The 24,863-nt window shown below is 39.4% G+C and overlaps 1 protein-coding gene across 1 annotated transcript; it reads right to left on the reverse strand.

Annotated features, from left to right (window-relative positions):
* Positions 1-1,484: 1,484 nt before the first annotated feature.
* LOC126501297 (proteasome subunit beta type-6-like) lies at positions 1,485-2,264 on the reverse strand. Its single transcript, XM_050141902.1, has one exon. It carries the CDS (start codon positions 2,247-2,249, stop codon positions 1,533-1,535), a length of 717 nt encoding a protein of 238 aa, XP_049997859.1. The 5' UTR covers positions 2,250-2,264; the 3' UTR covers positions 1,485-1,532.
* Between the last annotated feature and the right edge of the window lie 22,599 nt (positions 2,265-24,863).

Raw genomic sequence — 24,863 nt, forward strand, 5'->3', positions numbered from 1 at the left:
ATGAAGATGCAAAGAATAAAGGAGCACTGTCCAAGTTCACACTGTGTTTACAATGGTACCTTGACATGGAAAAATCAGCCAGTGAGATTCATCACATATAGATAAGGACAAAGGCTGTACCAACTGAGAAGTTATTGATTAGCCTTAACATAGATTCATAGTTTTAAAATAATACAGCGAATGAATAATAGAACCTAAGACTACATTGTTAGCTCTAATCAGTCTATAGGAAGTATGTTACATGGTGACCAAGAGCAAAACAATAACATCACCTCTATTAACCACTGTTAGAAGCCTCTGTTGACTGCTACAAGCTTCTAGACATGAGCTACCATCCACCTGGGTTAGTACAGCACACACCTCTACAAACTTCTGTCAAATTGTGACAGTTTTCTGATGCATCTCCACAGTGACTCTCCACTTCAAAGTGGAACAGAAGGTTTTATATGACTTTCATGGCCTAGCTCTGTTCCCTGTTTTCTCATTGCTTTGTAGCCCTGGTCATGTCATGTGAGCCTGCATTGGCCTACTTGATAGACCTTAAACTCTTTAGACAACATCACTTCCTGGCTTTTGTCCTAAGTGTTTTCTCTGTCTAGAAAGTTCTCATCCCAGACACCTAACAGCCTGCTTTTCTCACCATCTTCACATTTTCCTTCGCTCGCCATTCTCTCTAAAATGTCACACGGGCCCCATATTAATTAATACACGAACCTCTGATCATTGTCTTTACTCTTTCAAATATCACATATTATGAAACTTTGTTTTTATATATAAATTATATATAAATATATACATATACACATATATACATATTATATATGTATGTATATAATTGTTTTCTTTCCTTTTCTTATATAGTAAAAACTACATAGGGTTGTGTCTCTCTGACATCCCTAAAGATATGGACCACTGTACATAACATTTAGTAGGCATTCAAGAAATACTTATTATGTGATGAAAAGAAAAAAAAAATCATGTGTGAAACCTGAATATATTTAGAAGCATGTTTTGGAAATTCAAAGGCAAAAATATGTCTAGTGACCTTAGGCCTTTTGAATTATCTATATTCTATACCAAGCCCTTTCTCCTATAGGCATTAGTAGCTCTTATTTTGCTCACTTTAAATATTCTTCTTTCTTTTTTTAGCAAGCTGCAAATTATTCACCAAGAACTCTATCTGAGATGCTCCTTCTGTATATTCTTGAAGTGGTAGGAAAAGCTGCTATCTTTATGTTATATTGAACTGGAAGGCCACATCTGATATTGAATGTCATGTCCAGAGGAGACAACTCTAGAAATAAGTGGGTTGTTCTGCTAAATGAATACCCCTGACATGTACTCATCTACACAAAATTCATGCATACATATAAATATGCAAAAACGTGTGCATGTGTATACTGTGTGTGAAGATATATTCACTAACAATTCAAGCTCTTGTTTTGGTGCTTCTTTTTTTTTTTTTCTTTGCAAAACTGTTCATTAACTTTTGCATCAGTATGAATATCTCTTATACCCTAGCACACTAGGATTCAGGGAGGTGGTAAAGTAGCAATGGTGAATTTGGGTATCTGGTCTCCCAAAAGGACCTGTCGCTCTACCCCAGATTCTTGAATGGCTGCCGAGCGGATCACTCCTCCGCTGGAGCCATCCCGTTCCATGGCCAGAGCGAGAGCATTGGCAGTGAACTGCAGACATTCGTCCTTGGTCATGCTTTCCCGGTAGGTAGCATCAACGCAGCCATAGATATATGAGCTCCCAGAGCCTCCAATGGCAAAGGACTGCCTTACCATCATACCCCCCATGGGAACTGAGTATACCTGCCCTCCTTCTTGAGGGTCCCAGCCTGCAACGATGATCCCCGCCATCAGGTCCTCTCGGTAGCGGTAACACATCTCCTTAAAGAGACTGGCGGCTGTGTGTACTAGTGGAGGCTCATTCAGCTCGATACTGTGGAAACCAAGCTGGTAAGTGACGGCATCGGCTACGGCCTGGGTATCAGCTGCTGAGCCCGAGCGGCAGCAGAAGATATGGTCATGGATAGGGGTCAGCTTGTCAGTCACTCGGTTGGCAATGTAGGACCCAGTGGTTGTTCTAGAGTCGGCGCCTAGGACCACGCCCCCATCAAATTGCACAGCCCTGATCGTGGTCCCTGTGGAGACTTCCCGGTTTTCCCAGTCTGGGGTGAGTGCCTCCGGCCCAAAAGCCGGTGCAGAGCCCCCGCCACGAAGAGCTAAGGCGGCCGCCATCTTCCCCTTCTACTGCTGCCACCAAGCAACTCTTTGATGCTTCTTAAAGTCTAGTCTTAGAACAGTAACTTTATACTTTACTATGAAATCAAAATCCGTTCTAGGTTTTCTTTTCTGTCATTTTCAAAATTTGGATTAAAGAGACTAATTTCAGCAAGCAAATTGTTATGGCTGCTTTTAGTTTCCTTCCTTCACTGCTCCGGTCTGCAAGTGTGGGTAGGTTTGGAATGAATATGCACTGCAGGGAGAATCCTGCGACTTTCCCTTTGTTTGGGTTCAAATCTCAGGCTTTCCATCTAATAGTTCAATGATGCCCAAGGCAAATACTTTCCACCTTTTGGGTTCACTTTGCTGGTCTGCACAAGGGGGTGTAACTGTGATATCTATGTCCCTAGGCAGGGTTCCTTCATTGGAAATGCTTCAGACATTGTGAATCTTCTTCTTATCTTGTTTAGAGAATAGAGGTGGGCGCTGGGAAAGGAAAATGGAAGAAGATTTCCATTTGTTCTCTTCTGTGCCCCCTGTTCCTCCTTGAATACAGCCCTGTCTGGCTTGCTATTTAGGGCATCTGCTCAGCTTGTCCTCCCACCTACCTGGAAACCACATTTTCAACATTCCACACGCACAATAAGTCTTACTGCCCCAGGTCATTCTGCCTTGGCTCTCTTTTTCTGATCCCTATCCTTCTTCCCTTTCTGTTCACAAAATAAGTGTCCAAAAATGCAAATCCAAGCTTCGCATCCTGATTGTGATTGTGCCTAATACTTTTTTGGTTTCTCACTCTGTATTCAGCATTATGCTAATAGCTTTATTTCTATCATCCAGCCTAATCCCTCTCAATGATACTGTGACATAGGTGTTACTTCTAATATTTACATGCGAGAACACTGAGACTTAGATACAAAAATTGACTTCCTTAACTCTCAGAAAGAGTTCATAGTGGCCTTTTACAATTGAATTGGGAGTTTTGCTTCACCCAGTAGGTTTTACAGTGTTGTTGCTAAGTTTGACATTGGAGAATGGTATAGAGAGATTCCCTAATGCCTATATTAGGGAAATTTGGAAGAATAAATAATGAAAGGTAGATTATGAGATTCATAGGAGGCTGATGAAATAAACACAAGCCAGAACATTGGCCAAAACAAACAAACAAACAAACAACTCTAAATAGCAGCTTACAACAAGATGCATTTCATGTAGCATTTAGGATTCATGAAGGTTGGCATGGTTCAGCTAGGTTCTCATAAAGTGTTGGGTTGGCCACATTTTCACTTGTGTGGCTTTTGACTAGATTTAGATTCTTGGTATTGTAAGATGGATGCTCCATTTTCTTTCTGCCAGAAATTCAGAGCCTGACTCCTTGCACTAGTTACAATCTCTTACCATGTAGCCCCTGCATAGATCCTCAGTAGCAGCCCAGCTTCATTCTCCAGACTTAATAGGAAAACTTATCAGTCAAGGTGCTAAGACTGACCCCCATACAATGTACCACTACTATGAGAAACTCTTCCATTAACTTAGCCATGTTATTTCATCTACAGATAAGCCTCCTGTTCCATGGGCACTCAAATAGAAGGAATCATATAAGGGCACCACTCCATGTGGCTTACTTTAGGGTATATCTTTTACAGGACTTGATTTAAGGTCAGACATTGAAGTGCAAGAGTTGGTTGTTTACCAGTACGGCAGAAAGGAAGCTGAGTGTGAAACCAAATGAGAGATGACCTAGTACCCTGAACCACAGGTGATCTGTGCTTCAGGTTTCTTACCTGTAAAACGGTAAAATAAAGCATTGGTCTTAAATGCAACAGTGTCTGCAAAGCACCTAGGACTTGCAGGGTGTTTTGTGTTCACCAATGCCACTTTATTATGATGGTCTGCACGTCTGTGCCCCCTCCCATGTGCATACTGCTACCTATTCTCCAAATGTGATAACAGTAGATAGGTCTACGTGGACTGATTAATTCACAAGATAAAACACCTCCAGATTAAATTGTTTTTCCTATTAAAACAAGCCCAGATGCCTACCTTACCTGCTATCATTTGAAAATGTAGCTAGGAGGCAGCATCTAGGAACCAGAAAGTGGATTCTCAGCTAAGGCTGAACCTAATGGCTGGAAATGAAGAGAGATGTGTTCCACAGCAGCTAGGGTCAAGGAACATGTTAGCCAGTGTTCCAGGAAGGGAGATCCTGTGAACAAATGCAAACCCTTTAAATATTCTTGTTCTTTCATGCATGAGGGGGTGTCAGTGACAGACGCCATGGAAGCTAAAACACAGAGAAGTACCTCAGACTCCCTTGAAGTAGGGTGGTCAAGCACAGACCCAGGGGCCAACCTTTATCATCTGCAGGTAGCAACTGAGATCCCGACCTACAGCCAATGCAGGAGGTAAGGCGACACTTGAATAAAAAACAAGTCATTTGAGATAGGTAGTCTCTCTGACTTTACTACATGGAGATGCTGGCTAGCACAGGAAATTAGATCCCAGGTTATCACAGATATAGATTTATTTTGATACATTTCAAAATACCTAAATTTAACTTCCAGGACTTATTTCATATCTGGATGTGTTTCTTGGGTGTGCTTTTAGAATACCTATATAGAAAGTGCTGGGACAGTGTCTTTCCCACATAACTATTTTACCATACAGGTGTAGAATGTTCTATTGGCCCCATCACATGGGCCAGAAACCTTTTAGTGACTCCTTTTCCCTCAAACAGAACACTCTCCCTTTAATGACAGCAAGCTTCAGGTTTCTGCAAAGGGTGACTGTCCTACCTCTACTGCCCTGGAATGTGAGCAAGATGCAGGCCAGAAGGATGTGAGCTGATTCAGCTGCTGAACATGACTGGGAGATGTTTGTGACATCTAAAATGCTTTGCTAAATTCTCCCTTCTGGCACAGGGGGTAAGCTTTCCATTTTATAGGGAGACCAGTGCTACAAATTGGAGTCAGTCCAGAACAGAGCAGAGCAAAGCCTTCCTAACTGAGCAATATAAGACTCCAACAAGTGAATAGGGAAACTGGCAAAGGGTGGATTGTTGACTGAAATGGGATTTCAGAATACAAGCCAGAAAATTTACAACTGGGGTATCCTTGTCTCCATGAGAGATAATCAAGGGCTCCACTCTGGGAGGGTTTCAACAGGCTTCAGAATAAGGGTAAGTTCTCTCTAAAATGTCTCACCATTTTTAATGGTACTCTTTCTTCAGCTTTGCCAGCAAGTCTATACCTTCAACAAAAACTGTCACCATAAAAAGTAAAATATGAAGAGAGTTTCTTGTGACTTTCGGAGAACATTCTCTAGACAACCCTCAACTGCACATACCATGCTTTGTAGTCTTTTAACAGCAACAATCCGTGGGTCAAAAAAATGAACGTGCAATTGTGGAAAGTCCAGTGCAAGATAGGTACTCATCACTTTTAACCCTCTGTTTTAGCCATTGAAAAGTCCCCAAATAGTCTGTATTTCACTTGAAAATGGATGGGAAGAAGTGTGTAGTAGACCTAAGTATGACTAAAATGTCAGGTGATCATCAGCACATGGATATGTCTTGAGGGGTAACCTCCAGTAGAGCAAGGAAATGACAGCGAGCACAGTTGCTAGTCATTACCTGTTCTCTTAGGGCAGTATCTCCAAAGTGTTTTGACATTTAATGTTGATGTTTTACTACAAGCTAATAGAATATTTATTAAATATAAAGAAACATTGCCTATAATCCTATAATCCTAATACAAATGTTTAGCTCCTTTTATATTGACTTTTTATTAATGTTCATAAGTGCTCTTATGTTCAATAAGAACATTCATATTGTGTTGCTTTCCTTTTAGTTAATTATACATTGTAAATATTTTAAGTATTATTTTCTACTTTATCTGATCTTCATAGTGAGTATTTTCATGGATGTGTGTATTGTACCCAGGTAGCAGATCATAGAGTCAACTTTCCCTTAGATGCTTAAATTACTCATCTTCTGTTGTCTGACACTAAAGCCTATACAAGACTCTTTAGTTGGTTTGTTTGCTTATACTTTTTTCATATATGTGGTCATAAAGGCACAGGCACCTAGAATGAATGTTGTGGTCCTTGGTTCTCAAATAAAGCATTTGGTATGCTACATGGCTCTCTTCAAGAGATGAACAATTCTGGCTGAACATCAAACACCCCGATGCTTGCTCCCAGTCCTGTCTTTCAGGTTCCATTTCCTGAAGAAATAAAAAAAAATGTATCAAAGCCACTATGTGCAGAAGCTGAAACCTATGTTTTCTCTAAGAAATTTAATGTGTTTGAGTAGAGAGCTCTCCATAGTGGCAGCTTGACTTAATGCATTAAGGGGCTATGTTCTAGTAAAATTGCCATATATGTGGCATCAGCAATAACCACACTCAAAGACTCCGACTCAGGAAGGCCATGGTTACACATCGGCAGTGACTAAACTCTCAGCAAGTTCCTTCAGTTTACAGAGATGGAAACATGAGGAGCACAGATATAGCTCAGGTGTTACAAAACCATGACCAGACATACATTTGTATGTGCGCTGGTGTTTTTCCAGGGATGTTGGGTCCCTGGAATTGAAGTTTTGAGCTTCCATATGGGTGCTGGAAATTGAACCCGGATCCTGAGGTAGAACAGTCAGTGCTCTTAATCACTGAATCATCTATCCAGCCCTGACATACATTCTTAAGCTGTGCCTATCTACTTCTTGCAGGCAGGGTCTGTGCTCCCCTGCAGTATACATTCAGTGTGCCTGAGAGTGTAGTTAGTCTTATTACTGTGGGTATCATGTTTTTTTTCCCTAGGCTAAGTACCTTAAGTATATAACAGCTCTCAGACTTTAATTCACTGTGAAATAGAATTCATACCAGAATCCACCTTTTAGTATGTTGGGAAGGTTTAAGGAGGCCATGTATATGCACTCAGATAGCTCAGATTAGTGTTTAGCACGAAGAAATTTTTCTATAACTATGAGCTGTTGTTTGTTTCCTTTATTTTTATCAAAGCACCTGCAGCATGGGTTATTATTATCATCCTTTGTTCTGATAAGTTAATAGAACCTCAGAGTGGGTTCTGTAACTTTTCAGTCACTAACTTATTTGTCTGTCTGAGTTGAGACCTCAACCTCTTGACTTCCAAGTCTCTTTGATCTTGTGAGCTCTATCAAACTATCAATGAAGAGTAAGGCAGAGTTCTTCATGGACTGACCATGGGGACCACAAACATAGATATCACTAGCAATGGGGACCACGAACACAGCTATCACAGATGCGAGGTAGCAGCAATCCTGCCTAGACTGAATGTGAAGGAGAACTTATGGAGACGGTGACATGTCTTGGGTTTACCTCTGTTTCATGAACTAACTCACATGTGAATTCCAGGAAAGCAGTGAGGAAATGAACTTAATATTTGTCCAGATGAGTAAAGGTGCCCTCAGGGATGAGAAATCTTGCTGAGTTTTGACATTCAATTTCTAAGCACTTTAGCTTCTAAGAGGTACTTCCTAATCTACTTTTCTGCTCCATTCCCTGGTCCCTCTCCTGTCTCTGCAATGTCCCTATGGGTTGCTGCTTGTGCTGCAGGCCAGGGATTTGGGACAACAGAATTCCTGATGCGGAATTTTTGAGAAAGGCCAAATAGTGTCGAGAAGTAGGAAAACAGAATAAATGACGAAGGGGAGCCTACACATTCCTGGTTTCTACTTTTCTAATTCACTGGCAGCTAACTTAATAGAAATATATTACAGTAGCAAAGAAGAAAAAACAACTTTTCAAAATCACAACTCAGTAATATCCTTGCACTTCGGATGATAAATATGCATTTGATGAAGAGTCAAAGCTATTCCTTCATCAAAGGCTCTACTAATGCTTGGACTGATCAATCTTCCTGAGCTCACAGTCCAAAAACACACCTCTGGAAAGGGATCTAAGCACATCCAAGGATGACTCTGAGTGAATCTTAAAGGTGCCGAATCAGGCAGGCATTTTAGGAGGTCATTTTCCCATTTTTTGTCTATCAGCAAATTCCTAGCATAACTTATTCAAGGTATAACTTATACACAGTAAATGGGATGCCTAGCCCACAGGTAACCCTGGAGAAACTGTCCTTGTCTCCAGCTGCAAGTTGAAGGTGGCACACAAAAATTCCGCTCCACCCCAAATTAAGTAGTTAAATGGGGCTGAGAATTAAAATCCACACTCGTTTTCTCTATGAGTACTCAATTTTGCCTATTCGGCGAAAGCAACTTAATTTGACTTGCTTCCTTCTGGATGTGCCTCCCCAGGTGGGATGTGAGCTACTTAAGGAACGATGTACTTTATTTAGCACAGGTTCCGGTACCCACAGGCTGCTTAGTGACGGTATGGTGTGGGTAGAAGTAACAAGTTTGCAAGGGAGAAGGCAGGGGCTCAGTGACACTTCTGTTGCCCATTCTGCGATTTTGACCAGCATTCCAGTGTCTTCAGCTATCAAATAAGGCAGATGTTCCAAGCTTATCTATCAGGTAAAGATCTGGATAAACTGTGCTATGGCACATGCTAAATGCAACACATGGCACCCCAAACCCCCACACTAGTGTTTGTGATTACTATGGGCACTGTTCTCTTTTATTAATTCAATTCATTCTTGATCAAATTGGAACATGTATGCAATGAATATTGACCTCTTACGCGCCCCTCCCCCAGCTCCCTACAGTCCTTGTCCATTTCACAGCCTCCTCACATATATCTCTCTTAGCTTCATGTCTATTTGTTTATTTTTCATGATCCATTGAGATTAACCAGTGCTCTCGCTATGAACTGTCCAATAGAACTGGGGGTCCCAGCAGTAAGCACACAACTTTTGTCACTTATTGTTCTTATGTTCAAAACCCATACATCTAAAAATGGGAGGTAAGGATGTATTATTATGGGTACTATGATTGCTTTGTTTTCATTGAGAATTGAGTATTCTGGGCTTGTATATTACTAGTGACAGACAATGGCTGCCTTCTGACATCCTACACATCCCCTTGTTTCTTTATCCTCTGTCTTTCTGTAATAACAGGAAGGGCTTTTGTTCTAGTGTTTTTACCTCATGGTACCAGGCACGTAATAATGCCAGGGACTGACTGAGGAGAAACATCGCTGGTACTTTTTATTTTCCAGTTTCAGACACCAGCAGAGAGAACACTCTGAGTTCTAAGTTAAAAATCCCACGAGGAGAGACTTACTCTCTCTTGGGTCGAGTGTCAGTATAATGGGTATATGATTTTTAAAAGTATTATAGTTGAATGAAACAACAGAAATAAAAGGGAGGCCTAAGACTATTGTGAGTCTCCTGATGGTGGCATAAGTATGAAGGGAGAGAAGTACTTTCTTGAGGCAGTGTGCAGCAAATAAAACAGGAGACAATGAACAGAGATTAAACAGTCTTTTACTCCAAGGAGTTTACCTATAGCAATTGTATCCTTTTCTCTTTCTTTTTGGATTTAGGAAGGGCAGGCCATCTTGACCCAGCAAAGCCCTTTATTCATTTACTTGAAAGAGGATCACTTCTATCTCGTCCCACAATCAGGCAGCAAGTATTTACCAAGTAATGATTGCCTGGCAGCAGCATGCAGTAAGTACACTGGAATGGAGAGAGCTAGACATGTAAAGTGGAGAAATAGATTTGGGAGTCATTTACATCCTGGTGAGAGAGGAAGTGCTGAAAGCAGATGAACTCCGAGAGGAGACAGGTGGAGAAGAAAAGGGATAGAATCCACAGTCTCAGGGGGACTCCTGCACAGGAGGAGAGAGGGTGGCACAGGAGGAGAGAGGGTGGAGACAGGATGCCAGCTGGAGCTGAGTGAGTATGAGATGCTGCCCAGGCCCAGGTCAGGGGAGGGAACTACATAAGAAGGATCCCATCCCACAAAAGCCTCATAGGATGGAAACTGGCAAACCTAGAAACCAGAGCCCATCTAGACTCAGGTTTTATTTTATCCAAATTTGTTTTTCTCTCCTTAGCTCATGTTATGTTTCTTAAAGCACCCAGGGTGGTATATGTATTAATAAAAATTCCAAGTCTTTTTGGAGCCACTGATACCATTAGTTGTCATGAAGAAGTGGTACCAATTGCTCAGGCCTCCACCCAGCAAGGACCAATGATAGTGTCCTTATGACTCCTTGTGTGATGTTGGTTCCTTTTAGTCATCTTAACAAGCCTCTGTGAGGCATCTTCTGTGCTTTAAGAGATCCATAAACATGATAATTTTAGGAGTACATAGTGTCCTTAGGGATAGCCCAGCACACAGAATTCTTGCTGCACTGGAGTCAAATTGATAGACTTTTTGGAATGATTGACAATTACCAATACCTGGAGGTTTTAAAACTTATTTTATATACTCTGTGAATACACTGCTCCGACTTTTATTTCTTATAGAACTCATGATTCAAAAAAAAAAACTCATGATTCATCTACTGTAGAAGAAACATTAAAAAATGTTTCAAGTAGAAATGGAGCAAAATAAACTAGATTAGGTCAGACTCTTGTTTGAGAGTTGAATCTCCTATTCTGTAATTGGCTTATGTCGGGGAGCCTTCCTTGCCTCGCTGCCCCATAACAAAAAGAACCTGTTCATTTACACAGCTTGTGGTAAGTATCATATGATAGGAAGCATGCATCATTTTACATTAAAGGACATTGAAAACTAATGAGGAAGGATAAAACAGGTTCACCAACAGCTATGATGCAAGGCAACAGGGGGCAATTATCACAAAATCCAGTATATTCTCTAATATACTACTATTTTAGAATAATATTTTAAGGAATATATAAATGAAGACATTAACTTAAAATGCAAGATTTTTTAGAGGAAGAATATGGATCTCATAAAATATCATCTGTTTCTAACTGTTTGGTAGGGTCTGGGGAGGAGGTATTGGGTTCGAGTAGGTATAGCTACAGTAATAACAGAAGAACTGGTTTCAGTGACAAAATAGGGCAGAAGCAGTGGTATATGAACCTGAGAGATCAGAGAGAGTACTGTGGGTAGTGCACAGACGAAGAAGACCAGCCTGTTCGTTGAGGGATCCTCAGGAGCCACCTTATTTATCATGGATAAAGACAATATATCAGCAACTTGATACTTATTATATATAAAATACAGAAAGCCCTCTGTATAGTTTTAAAAATAAGTCTTAGAGATGTATCTTTTGTATTACAATAGTATCTATATTATGTGGCATCTTAAGCATGTTTTTTATAATCATAAGTTTAGGTAGGGATGATATATAAGAACATTAAAAAGCAACATTAAGAAAAAACAATGTCATCTGAAAGTTATATATTATTTGTATATTATATTCTTACTGAAAATATTTTGACAAATACAACTTATCTACTGAAGGACACTGGGCTTGGTATCTTTAGTGTCACCAAAGGGAGCCCTTTGGGGTTAGAAAAGCATGTGTTGTTCAGAAAGGAAACCACTTCATGATTTTCAACACTCCAACTATCGTCAAAGAAAGTGTCCACTTTATCTCATACCTTAGGTTTGAGCAGGTTGGAATAGGCATTGAGAGCTTCTTTCAAGCATGTGTTATCTGAGTATTTTGAGAATTCTGAGATGAGTGCTAATGTTGGAGGGCCTGATTTGCACATCATCTTTCAACACTGTGATTTTTTTATGTAATCTCCATATTTATTGTGTGATAATTTACTTGATGCTCAGATACAAGGACTCATTAGAAAAGGGAGGCAGAAATGTGGGTACTGAAGTAAATTCTTCCTCTGAACAAACTGACATATCAAACCAGTTTTATTAGCGACTTTAGTTAACGACAAACTTTGACATTGCAGCTTGGACCATTGGTGATCTTTGGTGATATTTAACCATTTAGCATTCTATTTTAAATAAGTAGGAATATAAATAAGTAGGCAAAAGGAATTCAAGTCTTTAAATATATCAATGAGCGATCAAACTTGTTTATTCATGCAGGAATATCACTTTTTTTATAAAACACAATGTTAGCTTTATGACAATGGAGACCTATGCATGTGGGGCCACTTGGAGCAAAGCTGGGGCCTCATGTTATATAAGGGCTGAGCAATCGTAGAGTTCAGGCATTGACAAAAATATCAAAAGCAAGAGTGTTTAGGTCCTGGTTTGTTGAAATAAGAGCGGCGGGGCTGCGTCCCCAGCACCCCGGCCGCTTGGCTAGCTTATGCCCGAAATAACAACACACAAACTGTATTCATTTAAGAACTGCTTGGCCCATGAACTCTAGCCCTTACAGGCTAATTCTCGCACCTGTACTAGCCCATTTCTAATGATGTGTGTAAGCACCCCAAGGTGCGCTTACCGGGAAGATTCTAGCCTATGTCCATCCTGGGTTGCCTGGGAGAGTGGAGCCTGGCGTCTCCGCTCCAGAGAGCAGAGCTGTCGAGTCTACCCGGGAGAGCTGAGCATGGCGTCTCTGCTCCAGAGAGCAGAGCTGTCAGGTCTGTCCGGGAGCAGAGCAGAGCAGAGTCTGACCTCACTTCCTCTTCCACCCAGAATTCTATTCTGTTTACTCCTCCCACCAATGCTTTAACCTATGAGGCCAGCCAAGCAGTTTTTTTTTATTGCTCAATGACCTTCCTCCATCACTGGTTGACCTTTAGCAATAAAAGCATGGTTACTTAAAAATCATTGTTACTCATTGGCTATTTTTCAGAAATATTGGACTGTCACTGATTGGCTGGCATTCAGAAGCATGGTTAATGATGCAAAGCTGTCATTGATCAACTAGGATGCATTTAGACTTGGTTCTGGTGATTACTTGCTGGTACTGACTGAAAAGAATTAGTCCTTTCTATGAGGGTAGGAATTTCATTGTCACCAGAAAACATGGTTATCAGCCTTCCTGTCTAAAATTTAAAGTTCTGCTCTGACCTTTTTTTCATGTTGAGGAATACAGTGAAAGAGGTATAAAATTCTTTTTACAAGATAAAGTATGAAAAAATACTAAATATTATAATGGACTGTCAGAAGTGTTGACAGGTGACGATAACAAGTGATATATGAATCGTTAACTTTTGCATTCACGCTAACTTCTGCATTAAATATTTTTATCTCTGAGCATATTATAGTCTTGGAATAGTCCATGTTGGACTCTGTATTTTCATTGCCTTCCTGATTATGTAGAGCACATTCATTTGCTTCTGATCTGCTGGAGAAAAATTGACACCATAAATTGAATTAGTTTGACATATTACTTAGTAAAAAAGGAAGACAGAGGGAAGTGTCAGGTTGAAGTAATGGTTCCTTCCATTTCTCCTTTGCGAGCATTCTATTTCACAAGATTCTGGTCTACATTGGCTGGATGATAAGAAAGATGAGATGAAGGTCACTGGCCAGTAAGTAATAGCATGAAAAGGTAGGCAGGAAGAAATAATTTGAGTGTAGACAAAAAAAATGTTCTTGAAAAGATTAATTGTTTTACTTCAAGTGTTCCTCTGGAATCAAAACTAGGTTTTCTACATTTATCTAGATGAGTATGCATCCTTGGATTGGTAAAATGGATCATCAGGCAAAAGTACTTGCTGTACTCCTAAGATATGAATTAAAACCACCAGAAACCATGTAGGAACCAAGGCGTAGTCCTACATTGCACATGTATCTATGGGAGTGGAGGGAAAATGGAAGAATTTCTAGAGCTTGTTGGCCACCAGCCTACCCCCAGTTTCTCTTGAAGACCTTGTATCCAAAGAATAAGGTGGGGAGGTGGGGAGTGATCCAGCAGGAAATCAAGAGTCATCCTCCTCTGGCATCCACATGTGTGCACACACATGCACTTTCTCTCCCTCTCTCTCTAATACACACACACACACACACACACACAAAGACACACACTAAATCATCTTTAAAAGGATAAGGAGATGATTGCTTTATATTACTGGCAAACTGTGCTGTATCACAACATGAGACCACCCTGATGAAAACTGAAATATTCTTGTTTTTAAGCATCTCTAATTTTCAAAGGCCTCTTGTAGCCTTTTGTGAGCCATAGTCTTTTTAGGGGAGCAAATGCATGACTGTAACTTTATAGTGAATTCTGAAAGTGTATGTGAATGGAACAATTGGTAAGAGAGGAGATGGATGGAGGCAACTGTTGAGAAATGACATAGGACAGTTTTGAAGATGTTTGCAGTGGGCCAGTAGAAAATTTCAGGCTGACACATGAGCATCAGCTAAAGTAACACAGTAACTGGGAAAAGATCAGATTGCGGTATATACCCTCAATCATATCACATGAGAGACTGCAGTGGGAGGACGGCCAGAAGCTTGAGGCCAGCATAGGCTACAGAGTGAGGCTCTGTTTCAAAAACAAAACTAAAAACAGAGAGCATGCAAAAATAAAAGCAATGAAATTAGAAGCAGCTAGGAGCTGAGACGACAGCCACATCCCCTGGAACACACTGAAAGCATCTTCTGGTTTCTCTCATCTCTAGGTGTTGACGTGGTAAGAAAGAGCTGAGAAAGTTGCCAAGACAGAGAGAAAGGCAACTCTTTTCTTCGGAACTCTCTCTCTCTCTCTCTCTCTCTCTCTGCTGGAGCCACGCCCTTGAGCCCTTTAAAGCACTTATAGCCTTTCCACTTAACATTTTCTCTCTTAATTGCATCTCATCCTGTTTGGTTCTCTAATTGTCTTGGGTGTGTCCAAGTCAAGTTTCCTAGAGGGCAGAACTGCACTATGCTCTTTGGGTACTTCCTGGCAGTGCTAAGCACTGGGCTAAGAGCATAATTAAGCAAGCTCTCATTTCAGAGTTGATTGGCTGACTGATTAAAATGGAAGTAAACAGCTCAGGTGATTATTCTGTCCATTGGTAAGCAGGCTGGAGATATTCACTTTGTGACTCTTGTTGCTTCCCATGCCTAAGTCTCAGTCTTAAAATATGTAAAATATGGTGCATGAGTATTGGGAACCTTGGAAAACATAACATTTTCCCAGAAAGCCCAGAAGTTCCATGATCTGGGATTTGAAAAGTGTTTTAGCATACCATGGGGGAAATGATGCTCAGAATTCTATATGCGGAATTTTAATGCATTCAGGCGACAATATGAGGTATGCTTCTTGCATTTAATTTTTTAAATGGTGGGAGCACCTTGAGAAATGTTCCCGTATTTTACTTTTGGCTCACAAATTATGCACTGCCTGCGTGTGAGTACCTCTGGATAATGAGTGAGCATTGCAGACTGGAAGATAACAATAACTCCTGAATAGGGCAAGGAAGTCATTTATCTTTCTGATTCTCCTCTGCCAGTATGGATCGAGAAATGACAAACATTCCTATTTGAATAACTATTTTTGGTAAGATATGTTTATTTGAATTCCTATCCTCAATAACTTAGATTGTGATGGGGAAAAAGAAAGGAATGGAATAGTTTCATTAATAACTTCAACTTTGTTTCTGAAAGTGATGTTCATGTTAGAATATCTTTCTATTTGATAAGTCTCCTTTCCCTCGGCAAGTTTGACTCATAGGGATGTGTGCAGAGGAACTGAATGAAGGATTGTTTCTTATCCTCTTTTTACACCTATCATCTGCTCTCTGCTGGTGTTCACAATTTAAAGCCTTTTTAGTTTCTGCTTTGGATTCCAAATGGTAGATAGTAGAGTATATAAACTGAGTTGGATTTTAGGCCCCCTTGGTACAAAATGCCTAACTCCTTCAGTTAAGGTATTTAAGTTGTTAATGATAAGTCATCTTGATTGGCCATATGGAAGAGCAGGAACAAGAGGTAAGTTATAACAGAACTTCTTCTGTAGACTGTGAATAACATTTTACTTAATAACAGAGATTGACAGGTTGAGAGATATCAACAACACAATTAGTGCTTCCTGGAAATATTCAACTAACTAAACAAGACTGGATCCTGGTTTGGGGAAGCACATGATAACCCATGGAGATCAACTATTTACAATGCTAACTGAAAAACAAAGAAACAAACAGTCTCTTATAAGAAAGCAATCCAAATTCCTCTGGATTGTATAGCTTTAGAGGAAGGAGATGTATGAACAATGCGTTGCTCTACTTGAGATTGCAAGTGAACATTATAAAATCTCTAAACTATAATTGCTATTAATTAAGGTATAGAAGTGCAATAATTTCTTCTGTGTGCAGGCATCTATCATCCACTACACAATTTCTAGACTCCATTGCTTTGCAAACAATACTTCTTTTGAGCATAGGCAACCCCTCCAGTTTTTATAATATTTTCTAATGTGGAGTATAAACTACCTGAAATTTGGGTTATATTTCTCCAGCACAGAACATCCTAACAGGATAGGGAGTGAATGGAATATTGGAGATGTTGCTTATCCAATCTGCACAAGTATTTCTGTGATCTGAAGAGCCTACCTATTTTAAAACAATCAAGCCTTGTGTGGGCTTTTTGACTGAGTAGGCTTTTGTTCCACTGTAGATATCTCTCCATACTCTGGAAGCCTGAAGCTTTTGTTTCATTTACTTCAAGAACTCCTATGACACAATGTTTCCCCCCCGCCCAGAAATTTGTAAGTGTAATTCTAACAAATCTCATTTTAAAAAAGAATCACAATATCAAGCTATGTATTAAAGACTCCTGTGTGCCCTTTCAGTACCTACTGTAAAAATTATTTAGAAATACAAACTTTTGAAAAACTCTTTCAATACTGCTTATTAAAACTCAAAAATTTTGATTTATCCAATTTTGTTACTAAAGAAAGAATGTTACTTATTTTGTAGAAGGATATTTTCTACTGTAACATGTTAGCCTCAACCCGAATTTCCAAATGATTTCTTATTGCTGACTTTTCTTTTTCTTTAGTGGCTCAAAAGAAGGCTTCTTTGATTTGAACTTGGTTCCTAAAGAGCTTTCCATTTTACAGGTCAGATGTCATTTGGGGCAGAAATAGTCAGCTTATGTATCCAGAGTTGCAGTTTAACACATTCCTAAAAGGAACAATACAAAATACTGTCTCCCCCAATGTGCCTTCCAAAATGACTTATGCGGCTTTATGTTAATATTAGCAGTGTGCTTCAGGCTGCAGCAACACGCTGGAAAATTGTGGTCTGCCATACATTTCTTTTGATGTTATTCCATGCCAGATCGGCAGGGAGTTTGCACACCCCTGTCTGAGTGTGGTCCTCAAAGTTCAGAATGCTTACTTCAGCACCACGTCTGGGGACAGCTCCTTATGCAGTTCTTATTTCCCCCCCCCTTTTTTTTTTTTTTTGTAGACTCAGGCACAAAAGACAGCTTATGGTTTCAAGGAACTATATTGCCACCGTCGCTCACTTACATATTCCTTGCTTAGCAGTTTGTTTGAATAGAGTGGTTGTAATTATTATTTTTAACCACAAAGAAATTTGAGAGGAAGAATAACATTTTGAACATAAAAGATGCATATTAGATGGCTCTAAAGTGCTCTGTAATATTAAAACCTTAGATGCAACCTCCACTCTAATAACACCATAACCATGCACTCACTTCTAAATTCTAAAATTACTACCAAACTGAAAAACATTACTTAATGAGCCTAGGCATAACCATAATACAGTCACTGAAAATATAGCTGCTAATTGCTTTGCATGCATTAGCCCCTAAAACTTTTTCTCCACAATAAACCTACAGGTTAGGTCTGAGATTGACATTCATGGCTCCAGATCACAGAATGGAGTGGAAAAATCCCTGCTTTCACCTCTTTTCCCTGTGTAAAACTAGTGAAATTTCTTATGCTTATTAAGTCTCTGTTTTCTCTGTTCAGTGCAACTGAAGATCATGTATGTCTTCTTTCTCCTATTACAAAAGATTTTTGTCTAATCTTTGACAATTTCATATATGGATAAAATGTATCCTTATGGTATTGCACCCATTTTCCTCTCCTATTTTCCCCTGTTCCTCTGGAATTCTTTCTAATGAATCTCCTTCTACTCTTAAGTACTTTTAAATCAGAAAACTTTCTTCTTTTGTAATCCTCCAAGCTTCTTTAGGTTACTTTTCATATGCATGGGTATAGGATTATCTACCCAAAGATGGCCACTTAATCCATAGTTAAGTGTCTTGGAAAAAATTATTTGCCCACTCTCAGTAACCCATAACTGCCAATAGCTCCCCAGATAGGGATTTGGGCAACTTGCAGCCCTCCCTCATACTTACTTGAATGTTAATAAATTCTGCCCTATGCTAGCCTTATGCAAGCAACCACAGCTATGAGTTCATGAGTGCAATGGTCACATCATGTCCAGAAGACAGTGTTCTACAGCACTGGTCCTCATTACCCGGCTTTTATATTTTCTCTTTCTCCCCACTCCTTCCATCACCCCCCCCCCCCGCCCCTTGTGTGTTATAGCTGTCCCATTCATGTTAGGGCTAAAAACACAAAATTCATTTAATTTCAGCACTAGAAATCTCTGTTTTAGCTGCTTCCAACTGTAAGGAAAAGCTTCTCTAACCAAGGCAGAAACTATGATCAAACACTATGATTATTCACAGCTTACAAGGTTTTAAAAGGAAATAGCATATGGTAGTAGCTATAGAGTGCTTATCCAACTATCTGGAGGTTTGATTAAAAAAATGGCTATTAAGTGGTTACCTACCTACCATGCATAAGTAAGCATCCTAAGATCCAAACATGCAGCACGTTTTTTTTTCTCTCACAAAAACTACTGTCATCTCAACTCCACCTATTAGGAAAATCAAGACTTATGTGGAGAGATGATTTCAGGTCTTGTCTCACTGGAATGTATTTAACAAAACCAGGCCCTAATGGGATACATAGGCACCTAGATGATATTTAAAAAGCAATAAACATTTATGGTTTTTGTGATCAACTCCTAACACACAGTAAACATGACCTGACAGTTGTTTCTTAGAACTAAATTTATGGATATGATCTATTGACAGTGACTGTTAATGTAATTAAAGCACTTAGAACACTTGGAAGCTAGCCAATACTGTTTATTTGTTTCTTCTATAGTATCTTCACAGCAGCCCACATAGTGATTTCCATTGGGGCTTCTCTTTTACTAGACAAGCAACTAGTTGCACATGCTCCTCAGACCCAGGGTTTGTATGCTAAATCTTTGATCTTCATGGATGTTCTCCCTGGGAAGTATCCACTCATAAAGGGTGCTGCTGAAAAAGTGAAAGTTGCATAAGGACCCTTACATCTATGTTGTACTAGAACACATTCAGAAAGGATGGATGTATTACCCATTTGTGAGAAAGAATAGCAACAAGATATTTACAACCATTGAGTACCTGAAATGTGTGGCACTGTGAAGGAGGAGCTAAATATCAGTACTTTATTTGAATGAAATTGGAGTTAAGTATCACCACAATTATTTATTCTCTCCATGAAAGAGTAATCTTAAGTATTGTCTGGATTATCTCTGGACCAACTGATCTACATCTTCTCCAGCAAAGCATCTCTTCAAGGGCTGAAAGTCATACTTAAAACATAATGCAGGTTACAATGATGGATGACCAGTTTTCAGGTAATAATAACACATTCCTTCCTCATTTTCTCTCAGCTTCCGAAGCTTCGGTTGTGTTCCACTGATTCAGGTTTCTGTTGAGTAGATATTCTTACATATAGTGTTCACCCCCACCCCCACCCCAATCACAGCATTAAAAACGAACAACCTTTAAAGTAATGATGTAATAGATTTAAGGCTGGTTTCACCTTTTTTTCAATCTTTGTTTTCATGCTTGTTCATGTTCTGCAGTTTTGGCTTATTCTACTTGATGCACACAGCTATCAACATCTACTATTGACAAGCTGTCGACAACACTGCGGAATTATCTGCCAGGTGTCAGTACTTCCTGAGGACAGTGCTTCAAGTAAGCAGGAACAAAGCATGTGCCTTGGAACTGTGCAGATAGGAAATGTTTTCCCATTTCTTCCTTTGGAAAATTCTCAGCACAAATATAGGTTCAGGCAATACCAGAGGATAAACCTTATGGTGTTGAACAGAAGAAATAAAGCAACATATAACCCTGAGATCACTTCCATTTTTCCAGTACACTTTCTTAAGGACTAACAGAAAAGTATTCCATCAGCTATGGCTCCGAGGACTCTTTCAATTGTCAGAGACTTAATGTTAGCATTTGGGAAAGAATTTTGTATTGACAGACCGCTTGGGGAGAGTATGGCCTGCACTCTCTCTTCTGGTCCTGACTTTTGGTCCACAAGATTTCGTGTTCTCCTATTTAACTTAATGACAATGAAACTTTATCATTTTGTCTAGCAGAGCAACATCTCCTGAAAGTGTTTACTACTTGTTTCATGACATCATTATACTAACAAACAATAATAAAAAGCTGCTTATCACAAACTGTTTTTATGATCCAAGATTCAACTTTAGACACCAGCAAATGGGAGCAGATAATTCTGGCCTCAAAGCCACAAAGAAACCCTGCCTCAAAAAAAATAAATAAAATAAATAAAATAAAATAAAATAAAAAAAGCAAACAAATACAAAACAACAACAACAAAAACAAAACAAAACAGAAAACTACCTTTACAACACGGTATGACCTTTATCGATGTGAGCTTTGCATTTGCTCTGAGAAAACTGGGTTTTAGAAACCATTTGTTTCCCTGCCATATCCTAGAATGCAAACCTGACAGAAGAACTCAGTGAATCTTGACAAGTATCAGAAGCAATACGTGCACACGATCGGAGTCTTCCAATGAAGACATGAGCGGATGTGCACAATGATGGTGAAGGCCTTACATCTCTGTCTCAGCCAATAAAGTGACATAGAAAAGGTCCTCGTCCCAGGAGCCAGATGACCTGGTGCCAACTCTGAGATAAGATTTAGTGTGGTTATATTAACCCTCTTTCTGTTTCTGCTTCATACTCAACATTTGCATATCAAATAAAACAGTGTTTGCAAAAATACTTGAGGAATTAGGCAGAGTTGAAAATAATGTTATTTATATACTGACAGCACCACAAACATTTTTTCCCCAGCAATATGATCAGTGTAAGGATGAGAGAAAGATCTTTTTGTAGAAGGAAAAGGGAACAGCAGCAGAGAGAAGCTTCATATTTAATTGTGCAAAGTGCTAAAAGTTTTTCCTGTGCCCAAGACAAGGTAAATTATCAAATACTGGAATGAATTTCAGTAACAACTTCATTCCGTAAATTATAAAGATACCCTAACGTAATTTTCAAATTGTTCGGCTTTCCATGAACCATGGGGGTTTATACTATAAGCATTGTATCTATAAGCAGAAGATGAGTGAAATCCGTATATAAGGTTGCAAGGATTTTCTCCACAAGAAAGATCTATAAGGAAGTGCCCTTATTTTTCATGGTGTGTGTTGTGCTTGGGCTCAGCTCCACAATCAAGAAAACATGATGTTGAGTTCCCTGTGCATCAACAAGGTACAAACCATGATGCATTTTCCTGGATGAAAACGTCTATACTTGCGGCAGTAATAATAATGTAAGGGGGGAAAGATTGTAAAATGAAAGGACAGAGTTTCCTGTTTGTTATTTTTCAAAATAATGACCGTGGGTTCTTTCCCCACAGAAAAGATGCTATTTATTTTTTAATGATGAGCTGTTTCCCTGAGAAACAAAGTGGCATTCTGTCGACACCATATGGTGGTGGAAAAACAGATTCCACCGTGTTCCATTTGTTAGACTGTCTTCTGCATTTCTGTATCCATAATTTATGTGGGGGCCTATGTGATTGCCAAAATATTCAAATGGATTTCTCTTAGCAGGGCAGCCTGCATGGGGGGAGAAAGGTTTTCAAAACAGCAGGACCTGAACAGTCCCCTGCTGCTCAGAGAAGCACACACTTCCAAGCTTCTGTCCTTCTGGCGGCTTTCATTGTGATACTAATTTACATCCTCGGTTTAGGGACCGTGTTTGCATTCAGAAAAAGCAGCTTATGTTCTTTCATGCTAATACAATCCTACTTGAATTATAACTCGCACCCCTTAAAGTCATATTACTCCCTCTGCCGTGGGGTGAGCAGAGAACCTGGCCTGGAAGAAATTGGTACGGTAGCGACAACTGGATGATGCCATTTTGAACACATTGATTCTGCAGCTGGTTTCCAAAAAAGACATCTGAAGTGGTTATAGATACATTAAAAATAGTTGTGAAAGACTTCCACTGCCGTCTAAGCATATCATTACCATCTCTGTATTCAGAGGCTGTTTGCAGTGGAAGTTTGAGAGGTTGTTTTCTGGTGCATAAATAGAAACATGTCAAATTCAGGATACAGAATATGAAGAGGGGACTTGATGAGCGAGACTAATTGATGTTTTGGCAAAATGAAATGCCTGAAAAAAATGTTTCATGTTCGAACACATCCCCAGATAACAAGAATCTAACGCATACGTATTTTATTACAACTAATTGCTTTTATTCCTGGGAGACACCGATGTTCTTTGTACAAGTTGGGATAGTACGTGATCTATTGGGAAAATGTGAAGTAATTTAATATGAAACAGGAATACAGATCTGAGAAATATGGCTCAGTTCTAGATGGAAAGGACAGCAATAATACAAAAATACCATTTGCACCCTCTTACTGTTCAAAATGTCTAAGCTTACACAATCGGTGGGCTGTTAACTGCTGTTTATAAGCGTATATAGAATATTAGATTATGAGGGAAATGCTATCTGGAGGTTAATACTCTTTCCCATTTCTTCCGAACTGACTTAGACAAACAGCTAGTCCTATATGGGCCCAAAAGGCAAAGGTTGCAGCTGGCTCCGCCTTCCTGTTGTTTTTTTACTGGTCAGGGAGCAGAGTTTCAATGAGCCAAAGGTATTGATTGGTTCTGGAGTCTTATGTCCTGAACGCGTGCTGTTCCAGAGGGAGCCTTCAGGTGGTGGTCAGTAAAGACAGTGAACCTTCAGGGAAATCGCTCATAGGAGTCCATAGAGATAGACTACTCATTGGATCATTAGTGAAAGGCAAGAAAGAACTGTACCCACTCGTTGGTACTTAAAAAACTGAAAGTTTTATTGGGAATAAGGCTGAAAATTTCAAAGGTAAAAGTTTTGCTTCAATATTCAATGTCCTGGCACTCGGGTTAGGTTCTAAACCTTATTCTACGTTTCTCCAAATTTAAAAATACTTGACTGATGCCTTATTGAGACCTGAGGACCGGACCATTTCTAAATGCCTCCATTCTCTCCGAAACGCATGATGGAAGGGACGGACCTAACTTGAAGCTCACCCTATTGTTAGAACTCAAATCTCATACTTTTCCCCATTTCAATTAAAAAGTTATACATTCAATTAGACTACATCTGTGAACCTGCTTTAGCAGTAATTAAGATGAACATTATGATATGGGTAATAAAAAGTAATAGTTTTCTTCAATCTCTTGGGTTTTTTGAAATACATTTTCTCGATGGAAATCAAATTATTTCATTGCATAGAAGCGGTGCCTCTCTATTCAATAGGTGAAACGATCCATGGGCTGTTGCTGGTACAATTGCTAAGGCAGAATCATTAAGAATAAAGTTTAGTAAATAAAGTTATTGGGTGGCTGCTTTTCCACAAAAGGTTTGGATCAGTATTAAATTAGCAGGAAATAGACCCAGAGTTTTCTCTAACTAACCTATTCTCAGTGGAAAAAGAAATGAAATGGCCTTATTCAAGGACATCTATTTGAAATCCATAAATATTTTATAAGGATGGAATAAATTGCTTATTTTCAAACAGGTGCTATTGTAAAAATTATTTTGATTTTTCTATTGCCTCAGGGCGCTTGAACAAAATAACAATAGATCATGTACATAGTACTTAGACATTAGGTTATGTCTGTGTTTTCCATAATTGGTACAGGCAGAACAGGTTTGTACTTAGGGTTCCTCTGCTGGTTCCCCAGTGTCTTCCTATAAGGGAAATCATGCCTTCAATGGGACTTGCATCTCATTGCTCCTTCTGTAAATTATCAACGGAAATTGTACCGTTTCCTTCAAGATAATGACAATAGATTGAAATGTATTCTGGCAACTTATTTGATAGATAATTTACACTCTCTGTCAACACATTCAAATGTTCCCTGAGTTTTTCCATGCATTCAAACAACTACAGAAATACTGTATTAGGGAAAAGAATTCTAATTTGTCTGTGAGTTCAACCCCATTTTTCTTTCTGACTGTAGGTGTTCTGGGAGTAACATGTGTCTTGCTAGTCTGGGGTGCAGTACAGCTGCTCCTTCAAAGTAATTGATGTCAAGTAATTCAATGCTACCATCTCATTGCTTATGCTCTTCCAGTCATATCTCTAGGAGACAAAAGAAGGTGTTTGTGTGCCATCCTATTGTGCTTTGCTGTCCTCTTTAAAGACAGTGATCAACAAGAGCAAACTCAAGTCAAAGCCGCTTCTGTGGTCAGGGTTAGGGATCAGTAACCAACTAAGGACTTAACTCATTCAGGAAGAATATTTAGATGGTACCAAGGAAGCAAAGGTTACCTCATTCCACTGGCCAAAATCGAGTAGAAAGTAATTGTAAAGCATTGTCAAGTGCCTATTGTTATAAATAAGGGCATATTGGAAAAATTAAAGCAGTTAACACACTGAAAAATTAAGCTTGCCTGTAAAATGGAAGCCTGATTGGACCTAGGAGCTCCAGAAATATC

The sequence above is a fragment of the Alexandromys fortis genome, unplaced genomic scaffold (assembly GCF_014885135.2).
Source record: "Alexandromys fortis isolate MF-2015 unplaced genomic scaffold, M_Fortis_MF-2015_v1.1 scaffold_30, whole genome shotgun sequence".
Classification (NCBI taxonomy): domain Eukaryota; kingdom Metazoa; phylum Chordata; class Mammalia; order Rodentia; family Cricetidae; genus Alexandromys; species Alexandromys fortis.

Coding starts and splice junctions, on each gene's coding strand:
- LOC126501297 (XM_050141902.1), bottom strand. CDS start 2,249: ATGGCGGCCGCCTTAGCTCTTCGTGGCGGGGGCTCTGCACCGGCTTTT.